This window comes from Mirounga angustirostris, unplaced genomic scaffold, assembly GCF_029215605.1.
Source record: "Mirounga angustirostris isolate CCGP_5_RB_7025 unplaced genomic scaffold, mMirAng1.0.hap1 SCAF_243, whole genome shotgun sequence".
NCBI classification, from domain to species: Eukaryota; Metazoa; Chordata; class Mammalia; order Carnivora; family Phocidae; genus Mirounga; species Mirounga angustirostris.
The window spans coordinates 25062-35678 of NW_026991951.1; the positions used below are offsets into that span (position 1 = coordinate 25062).

General features: G+C 44.2%; 1 protein-coding gene across 1 annotated transcript; it reads left to right on the forward strand.

Moving 5' to 3' along the window:
• The first annotated feature begins 421 nt into the window (after nt 1–421).
• Nucleotides 422–1645, forward strand: MAGEB3 (MAGE family member B3). Its single transcript, XM_064583980.1, has one exon. It carries the CDS (start codon nt 422–424, stop codon nt 1643–1645), a length of 1224 nt encoding a protein of 407 aa, XP_064440050.1.
• Nucleotides 1646–10617: the final 8972 nt, after the last annotated feature.

Here is a 10617-nt window from a genome sequence, read left to right on the forward strand (position 1 = left end):
ACTGAATGAGGACTGAGAACCCCAATGACTCTAGAACAGAGAGTCCCACAGAACTGTCAGCAGGTGGTGGCAGTAGTGGGCTGAGCCAGCAGTAATGGGCCAAGGTGCCCCTTTAGTTCCTCTTGAGGGGTCCCAAGAAGTTGAGGACCTGGGTTTGAGATGTAAATTTAGAGCAGCACAGAGGAGGGGGCCCAGGCCCTGCCAAAAGTTGATATGATGGTCCTGAATGTGAACTGAAAGGATCCTCATACTCCAGAGTAGAGAGGATCCCACAAGGACTAGACCTGCCACCGCTGCTCTCAACCCCAGTAAGCACCGAGCAGGGCTGGCAGGCTGCAGCCTGAGGCTCCCTTTAATTATTTCCACAGGATTCTCAGAGTACAGGTTGATCATAACAGGAGCCCTGTGGTTTCCTAGAGCCATGTCCTCACGGAAACCTGCAGAGGCGGCCTTGGTTAAAGCCAAGGTGGTCTCTCCTTGTGGAAGGTGCTCCCTTTCATCCTCTCTTCTCTCATGCCCAGATCACCTGCTGTCCTACCCACACTCCTACTTGCTGTCCCTGGCCACACTCATCATGCCTCGGGGACGGAAGAGTAAGCTCCACACCCATGAGAAACACCACCAAGCCCGAGGTGGGATCCAGCGTCGGAGGAGTGCTCAGGCCACTGCAGCCAAGGAGAAAGCATTCCCTTCCTTGGCCCCTCCTCCCTTTAGTGTTCTTCCTCACAGAAAGCCTGCAGCTAGGTCACGTAGCACTCTCAAGAAGTCTCAGAGAGCCCTATCCACCAAGTCTGCAGGTGTTTCTCACACAAGATCATACAAAGGAGCCAACTGCAAAATTGAGAAAAAGCGAAGTTCCTCCCAGGCCCCACTCACCACTGTGCAGTCTCAAGGAGACCCTCTAACCAACACAACAGGTATTTTGGTGCAGTTCCTGATGCACATGTACAAAAGGAAAAAGCCCATCGCAAAAGCCGATATGCTGAAGATTGTCAATAAAAAGCATAAAAATCGCTTCCTTGAGATCCTCAAAAGAGCCTCTTTCAGCTTGGAAGTGGTTTTTGGTGTTGACTTAAAGGAAGTCGATTCTACCAAGCATTCCTATATCCTGGTCAGCAAGATGGACCTCCCCAACAATGGGACCATAAGCCGTGGCAGAGGATTTCCCAAGACTGGTCTCCTGATGAATCTCTTGGGTGTGATCTTCATGAAGGGCAACTGTGCCACTGAAGAGAACATCTGGGAGTTCCTGAATAAGATGAGAGTCTATGCGGGGAAGAGGCACTTCATATTTGGGGAGCCCAAGAAGCTCATCACCCAAGATTTGGTGAAGCTTAAGTACCTGGAGTACCGCCAGGTGGCCAACAGTGATCCTCCACGCTATGAGTTCCTGTGGGGCCCGCGAGCCCACGCTGAGACCAGCAAGATGAAAGTGCTAGAGTTTTGGGCCAAGATTAATCATACCGTCCCCAGTGCTTTCCACTCTTGGTATGAAGAGGCTTTGCGAGATGAGGAAGAGCGAGTCAAAGCCACGGTTACACTGCAGGCTGAGGTGGATGCCACGGCCAGTGAATATCCCAGGGAATGTCCAGCAGTGCCTCCCACACCTAATGAAGTTGAGGGGGATTCTTCATGTTGTGGCTGAAGAGAGCAGTCAGTGTTCTAAGGAGTGGAGGGCAGGGTGTGACTGAGGGAACACAGTGTATAATACCTCTGCGCTCCTGTTCTGTATGGGTAATTTGGAAATTTATCAGCATTTTTATTTTTTGCTCTTTTTCAAATGTTGTTACTTTGAAGTGAAGGCTTATCTAGCATTATAATCTAAATTTATGAGTTACATTGGTCTTGCTTATTGTTGTTTATCAGGTTTAAGAGTTAAGAGTTTTGCTGTTTTATAAAACAAATTAGGAAAATTTCCATCTTATTTAGTAATCTGGTACAACGTAACATGGCATTGGTGTATGCATTTCCTTGAAAACATGAAAAAAATAAGCACTAAAATATATGGAATCGATACAGAGGAAAAGAACAAGATGGTTGGTATTTGGCTTCCTAAGCCCTTTTACTCTGTTTTAAAAAATTCCAAATAACAGTACATGCTTGACTAATTAAAGAATGTAGAATTAAACCTTAATGAATTAGACCCCATGCTTACAGGCTCATTTATTCCCCAAACATTGCCTGAGCATCTGCTCTTAGAAGGCTTCATGCTAGCACTGGGAGAGCTGAGAAAAAGACCGAGACATTGACCATAAAATTATAGAGTCGAGAAGCGTCTATCATATAAGGAAGAATGGTGATATTCACTCTAAGACCGAAAGGACATGTGGAAGGATGGGATAAAACAGGAGAGAGGTGGTTCCAGATGAGAGCAGTTAAGTGTCAGTGCCCTGCAGCAAGGCAGCGTCGGGCCTTCGGAGACTGCAGGTCCCTCATTGGGAGGTAATTCTAAGTTGGCTGCATGGGGCGGGTGGTCCATGAGGCTGTTATCATAGGGAGCAGGGGCCAGGCCCTCACATGGTGGGATTCAGAGCTGAAAGACTAAGCCCAGAATGGCAAACTGCCCTGACCAGTTACTTTGGGATGGTGGGAAAGCCAGAGAGAAATCACCCGAGGCGGGGATGGAACGTGTCCTGTGCTCTTGTCCCGGGGCAGGTGAATGCAGTGTGCAAATTCGAGGTTTTATTTACATCATCTCCAGACAGTTTCTGAGAAATAAGGGTATACTCCTTTGGAGTGGATGCCCAGAATCCACTGGACTGGCACCCTTGGCCCTGGGGTGGGGGAGCCAGAGCCCACTCCACTAAAGCATCATTCAAATTAGGTTATCTTGTTTGTCATTTGGCAAACTCAGGCAAGGTCTAGATTTTTGTTGGTGGTTGAATGAATGAGAGTCAGAGTGGTTTAGAAAGAAGGGCAGCTGAGAGGAAGGTACGTTTGGGGGCCTTGAAATATATTTTAGGAGTTTTGTGTTGCATCCACTAAGGAAGTCCACCTTATGCCAACATTGGATGACATACTTGAATGGGGAAATAATTACTTAGTGTTCCTTGCTAAGCACCATTTTGTCTGATAGAGTTTTCTTTGTTCTAGAGCACTGCATAGTTCCTGACATCCCCTGGATTAAAAATTAAATCTCATTGCAGTGAGTTGAAACTCCAGGGGACAAATTAATCGTAAGAACTGGCACCCTGAAAGCTCAGTACAGGCCAGGCAATGTGCCACGCACATCTACGTGCATTATGGACATGCTACCAGTCCCCAAGACTGAGCCATCAAACCCATTTCACAGATGAAAAGACAGCCTCACAGAGTTCAGTGTTGTGCCCAATTTCACATGGCTGCTAAGTGACAGGTTTGGAACCAGACCCCTGGCCTGAATTAGTCTGAAGCCCATACTTTTCTACTCCTCCCAGCCTTAGGCTAACTTCATATTCTTTATTTCCCCCTTTCTTCTCACTACTACAAAAATTGTCTCAGGTACTAAAAAAGACTCTGTGCCCAAGATACTGGATTAGAATACGTAACCAGAGCAATTACCATATCAAAATAATTGAGAAGTGTGAATAAAGGAGAGAAAGAGATAATATTCAGTGACAATAGGATCATCTATATATCCAAAGTCAGGGGCTCACAAAATCATTTCGGATATTCCCTTCCATAAAGAAAGTTACATCTATTCAAACAGAACTTACATAAAAAGCTAAGTCTGGTTGCTAAAGAGAAGAAATGAAGTATTTTTTTTTCCTTTGACAGCACATGTGTTCGGGGGTCTCTGCCTTGGGTTACAGCTCCCCTGTCTCACATCACTCCTGGGACAGGGACCCAGTCTCTGAAGGGTTTGCAGTAGGGAAAATGGTCAAGAGTTTGCAGGGACATGGCCTTTCCCAGGAAGCCTTCAATCAAGAAACAGGAACCATAATGAAGATCCCTTTATAGTAGGACAGGGGAGAGCAACATGCCAGGCAAAGTTGTCAGTCTGAGCATCCCCTCACTTATTCCGCAGGGTTCTCGGGGACAGGTGAGTCCTGCCTTAAGAGGCAGCCTCAGGTCACTAGGGGGAGGATTCGAAGTCTCTGACACATATGAAGGTGAGGACCCTGAATGAGGTGTGAAGAGAGCAGCCACCCAGAGCAGTGTGGCCCATAGACTCCTGACCCTGCTGTCAGCCCTCAGAGTCCCCAAACAGCCTTGGAATGATGTGGCTGAAACTGACTTCCACTTAACAGGTCAAAAATGTGAAGATCTTGGTCTGAGGTTGATTGACTCAGGTCAGTAGAGGTAGGATTTCCAAGGGGTGCCGGGAGGAAGGTGAGTACTCTGAAGCATTCAGGGGCCACCAAACCCACATGAGTGGAGACTCACAGAACCCTTCAAACTGTCCTCAGAGCTCCAGGCATAAATGGCAGGCAGAGCTGGCCTCATATCCTCCTCAGGGGTAACAGAAAAGTGGGGGAGGTCCCAGGTCAGCAGGGAGAGGAGTCTTGGGCCTTCACGTAAGTCAGATTTAGGGTACTGAGTTAGAACCCTGAGTGGGATCACCATCATAGGGCCTCATGCTGCCTGCCACAGCCGTCACTTGTGGAAGACCTTGGCAGGTGTGGCCAAATAAGGCCACCCTTGCCTCTTGCTATTAGATCTCGGGGAGCTATAAGCCTTTCTTTGGGGAAATGTCCTCAGACCAAGAAAGAGAGGAACCTCGGGCCCTGCCAGGAGTCAAACCAAGTAAACTGAGTGAGGACCAAGGGGACAGCCTGTCCCTGAATAGATGGGAAAACAAACAGTCTGGCCCTGCCCTTGCACTCGAGACTGAAAGCCCCAGGGGCAGGGTATGAGGCTGAGTGCCCCCGGCATCACTTGTTTGAAAAAACTGACTTCATTCTTTAGAGCAATTTTAGGTTCACAGCAAAACTGAGCAAAAAGTATAGAGTTTCCATCTACCTTCTTCCCTGACACACACACAGCCTCCCCTACTTTCAGCATCCTGCAGAGTGGTCCATGTGCTACAGTCTCTCAACTTACAACCACATGTCATAAAGCTCATAGTTTCATTAGGTTGATTCTTGGTGTTGTTACATTCTGTCCAGTTTGATAAATCTTTGATGACTTGTATTCACTGTTACAGCATACATAGTATACAGTATACATAGTAATTTCACTGCCCTAGAATCCTCTATGTTCTGTCTGTTCATCCCTCCCTCCGCCCCCCCCCTCCCAGAAACCACTGATCTTTTTACTTTTTCTGTAGTTTTGCCTTTTCTGGAATGTCGGAGAGTTGGGATCATGCAGTATGTAGCCTTTTCAGATTGGCTTATTTCACTTAGTAATACACATCTAAGGTTCCTCCATGCCTTTCCATGGCTTGATTAGCTCATTTCTTTTTAGCACTTACCAATACAGGCATACCTCAGACATACTGTGGGTTTGGTTCCAGACCATGGCAATAAAGTGAGTATCACAATAAAGTGAGTCAGAAGAATTCGAAGCAACTCCTGATCCATTACAGTGTGATCATGAGATTGCAACAATACAGTCCCATCTTCAGGCTCCACATAATTCTAGTTCTCTTGCTCTCTCCACTACATCTGCCGTTACTTCCTCCACTGAAGGCTTGAATCCTTCAAAGTCACCAAGGAGGCTTGGCATCAACTTTTTTCAAGCTCATATTCATACTGATATTTTGATCTCTTCCCATGAATCATGAATGTTCTTCATGGCATGTAGAATGGTGAATCCTTTTGAGAAAGTTTTCAATCAACTCTGCCCAGATCCATCCAAGAAATCACTATCTGTAGCAGCTGTAGCCTTACAAAATATATTCCTTAAGCAATAAGAATTGAAAGTTGAAATAACTCCTTGATTTATGGGCTGCCGAGTGGATGTTGTGTCAGCAGGCATGAAAAGAACACTCATTGTCCATCTCCATCAGAGCTCTTGGGCGACCAGGCACATTGTCAGTGAGCAGTCATACTTTGAGAGGAATCTTTTCTTCTGAGCAGGTCCCAAGAGTGGTCTTAAAATATTCAGAAAACCATGTTGTAAACAAATGTCCTGTCATACAAGCTTCATTGTTCCTTCTACAGAGCACAAGCAGAGTAGATTTAGCATCATTCTTAAGGGCCCTAGGATTTGGGGGATGGGAAATGAGCACTGGCTTCAACTTCCAGCCACCAGCTGCATTAGCCCCCAACAAGACGGTCTGCCTGTCCTTTGAAGTTTTGGATCTATGCATTGATTTCTCTTTTCTAGCTATGAAAGTTCTAGATGACCTCTTCTTCCAAAAGAAGGCTGTTTTGTGTACACTGAAAATCTGCTGTTTAGTGCAGCCCCCTTCCTCAATGATCCTGGCTGGATCTTCCAGATACCTTGCTGCAGCTTCTCCATCAGCACTTGCTGCTTCACTGTGCACGATGATGTTATGGAAACAACTTTTTCCTTAAACTTGTGAACCAACCTCTGCTGGCTTCAAGCTTTTCTCAGGCGGCTTCCTCGCCTCTCTCAGCCTTCATAGAATTGAGAGTCAGGGCCTTGCTCTGGATTAGGCTTTGGCTTAAGGGGAATGTCGTAGCTGGTTTCCTCTTCCAGAGAGTCCAGACCACTCGTGCTTTCTCCCTATCAGCAAGAAGGCTGTTTCGCTTTCTTATCATTAGTATGTTCACTGGGGGAGCACTTTCAATTTCCTTCAAGAACTCTTCCTTTGCGTTCACAGCCTGGATAACTGTTTGGTGCAAGAGGCTGAGCTTTTGTCCTTCTCGGCTTTGGACATGCCTTTCTCACTAAGCTTAATCATTTCTGGCTTTTGTTTTTGTTTTTGTTTTTTATTATGTTCAGTTAGCCAGGATATAGTACATCATTAGTTTTTGATATAATGTTCAGTGATTCATTAGTTGCATATAACACCCAGTGCTCATCACAATACGTGCCCTCCTCAATAACCATCACCCTGTTACTCCCTCCCCCTACCCCCTTTCCCTTCTGAAACCCTCAGTTTGTTTCCCAGGGTCCATAGTCTCTCATGGTTCATCTTCCTCTCTGATTTCTCCCCCTTCAGATTTCCCTCCCTTCCCTTGTGGTCCTCTGTGCTATTGCTTATGTTCCACGTATGAGTGAAACCATATGATAATTGTCTTTCTTTGCTTGACTTACTTCACTTAGCATAATCCCCTCCAGTTCCATCCATGTCGATGCAAATGGTGGGTATTCATCCTTTCTGATGGCTGAATAATATTCCATTGTATATATGAACCACATCTTCCTTATACATTCATCTTTTGAAGGACATCTTGGCTCTTTCCACAGTTTGGCTATTGTGGACATTGCTGCTATGAACATTGGGGTAAATGTGCCCCTTCTTTTCACTACGTCTGTATCTTTAGGGTAAATACCTAATAGTGCATTTGCTGGGTCATAGGGTAGCTCTATTTTTAACACCTTGAGGAAACTCCACACTGTTTTCCAGAGTGGCTGCACCAGCTTGCATTCCCACCAACAGTGTAAGAGGGTTCCCCTTTCTCCACATTCTCGCCAACATTTGTTGTTTCCTGTTTTGTTAATTTTTGCCACTCTAACTGGTGTAAAGTGGTATCTCATTGTGGTTTTGATTTGTATTTCCCTGATGGCTAGTGATATTGAGCTTTTGATTTAAAGTGAGAGATGTAGGACTCTTCCTATGCTTGAACATGTAGAGGCCACTGCAGGGTTATTAATTGGCCTCATCTCAACATTTTTGTGCCTCAGGGAACAGGGAGGCCTAAGGAGAGGGAAAGATATGGGGAACAGCCGGTCAGTGGAGCAGTCAGACGCACACAGAATTTGTCAACTAAGTTCACCATCTTATATGGGTGCAATTTGTGGTGCCCCAGAAACAATTACAATAGTAACATCACAGATCACTGGTCACAGATGACCATAACAAATATAATAATAATGACAAAGTTTGAAATATTGCAAGAATTACCCAAATAGGACACAGAGACACAAAGTGGGCACATGCTTTTGGAAAAATGGCACCAAGAGACTTTCTTGGGGCAGGGCTGCCACAAAACTTCAATTTGTAATAAATGCAATATGTGGGAAATGCAGTAAAGTGAATCACAATAAAACAAGGTAAGCCTGTATTCCATTGTTGGGGTGTCATGATTTATTTATCCATGTACCTGCCGAAGGACATCTTGGTTGCTTTCAAGTTTTGGCAACTATGAGTAAAGCTGCTGTAAACATCCGTGTGAAGGTTTTTTTGAGGACATAAGTTTTCAGCTCATTTGGGTAAATACCAAGGAGCATGACTGCTAGATAGTATAGTATGTTTAGTCGGGTTTTTTTTTTTTTTAAACACTTTATTGAGGTACGATTGACAGACAAAAAAGCTGTACATAGTTGATGTGTACAAATTGATGAGTTTGTAGATAAGTATGCATCCATGAAATTGTCACCACAATTTATATTATGAAAACATCGATCACCTCCAAAAGTTTCCTCTTGCCTTATTTATTTATGTGTTATAAGAACACTCCCTATAAGATCTATCCTCTTAACAAAATTTTGAGTATACAATACAGTATTGTTAACTATAGGCTCTATGCTGTCCGGTGGACCTCTAGGGTTTATTTACCTTGTATAACTGAAATTTTGTAAGCTTTAATTAATACCCCTCCATTTCCCCCTCCTCCTAGCCCCTGGCAACCACCATTCCACTCTCTGATGCTGTGAGTCTATTTTAGATTCCTCATATAAGTGGTATCATGTAGTATTTGTCCTTCTCTGTCAGCTTTATTTCACTTAGCATAATGTCCTCTATACTGTTGCAAATGGCAAGGTTTCCTCCTTTTTAAGGGTGAATGATATTCCATTGTATGTATGTTTCACCCTTTCTTTATCCATCTGTCCATCAATAGACATTTAGGCTGCTTAGCTATATGTCTTAGCTATTGTGAATAACACTGCAATGAACACGGGAGTGCAGATATATCTTCAAAATCCTGATTTCAGTTCCTTTGGATATATACCCAGAAGTAGGATTGCTGAGTCATATGGTAGTTCTATTTTTAATTTTTTGAGGAACCTCCATACTGTTTTCCGAGTGGCTGTACCAATTTACATTCCCACCAACCATGTAGAATATGTTTAGTGTAATAAGAAATTTCCAAACTGTTTTTGCAAAGTGACTGTACCATTTTGCATCCCCACCAGCAATGAATGAGAGTTCCTATTGCTCCGTATCCTCACCAGCATTTGCTGTTGTCAGTACTTTGAATTTTGGTCATTCTAAAAAGCATGCAGTGGCATTTCATTTTTATTTTAATTTGCAACTTTCTAGTGGTGTATTATGCTTAGTATCTTTTCATATGCTAATTTGCCATTTTATATATCCTCCTTGATGAGGTATCTGTTCATATATTTTGCCCATTTTTTAACATTTATTTATGACTTGTTTTTATTTTTTTATTATTATGTTCACTTAGCCAACATATAGTACATCATTAGTTTTCGATGTAGTGTTCAACGATTCATTAGTTGCGTATAACACCCAGTGTTCATCACAACACATGCCCTTCTTAATACCCATCACCTGGTTACCCCGTCCCCCCACCCCCTCCCTTCTGTAACCCTCAGTTTGGTTCCTGGAGTCCAGGGTCTCTCATTGTTTGGCTCCCTCTCTGATTTCCTCCCATTCAGTTTTCCCTCCCTTCCACTGTGGTCCTCCACACTATTCCTTATGTTCCATATATGAATGAAACCATATGATAATTGTCTTTCTCTGCTTGACTTATTTCACTTAGCATAATCGCCTCCAGTTCCATCTATGTCGATGCAAATGGTGGGTGTTCATCCTTTCTGATGTATTTTGCTCATTTTTTGGTTGGGTTGTTTGTTTTCTTCTTATTGACTTTTAAGTGTTCTTTGTTTATTTTGGCTAACAGCCTTCATCAGATATGTCCTTTGCGAACATTTTCTCCCAGTCTGTGGCTCATCTTCTTATTCTCTTGATGACTTTTTTGTAGGGCAGAAGCTTTAGTTTTAATGAAGTCTAGTTTATCAAGTATTTCTTTCATGGATCCCCATCACTTTTTATATCATGTCTAGAGGAGGTGAGATCCTTGGTCTGAGGGTCCAGTCACCAGTCAGCCGAAGGTGTGTGTGGGGGGGTGGGGCAGTCCACAAACCTGTGTGGTGTCCAAATGAGGACCCTGAATGAGGACCCTGAATGGATACTTAGGACCTAGCAACCCCAATACAGAGAGGTCCCCACAGAGCTATAAGCACTGAGTGCCTCCTGGTAAGGGTGGTGGCCTAAGGTACATTACTCACTTCTTTCTCATGGGTCCCAGGGAGCTTTAAGGAATCAATCTCAGTGTAGCAGAGAGAAAGGGTTCGAAGTCTTGACAAAAGTTATTATAATAATTTGGAAGGTAAACATAGAGGACCCCTTGCCACGTTAGAACACATGTGGCCCCACTACCAGCCATGCTGTCACACTAGTCAGTAAAGGACAGGGCTAGCAGGCTATAGCCTAAGGCTCACTTTGTCTCCAGTAGCTTCTCAGAGCAGGCTGAAGGAGAACAGGAGCCTTGTAGGTTCCTAGAGAGTGTCCTCAAGAAAACCTGCTGAGGTTAAAGC

Bases quoted from the DNA above. Each gene is read 5' to 3' on its own strand.
- MAGEB3 (XM_064583980.1), top strand. From the start codon at position 422: ATGTCCTCACGGAAACCTGCAGAGGCGGCCTTGGTTAAAGCCAAGGTG.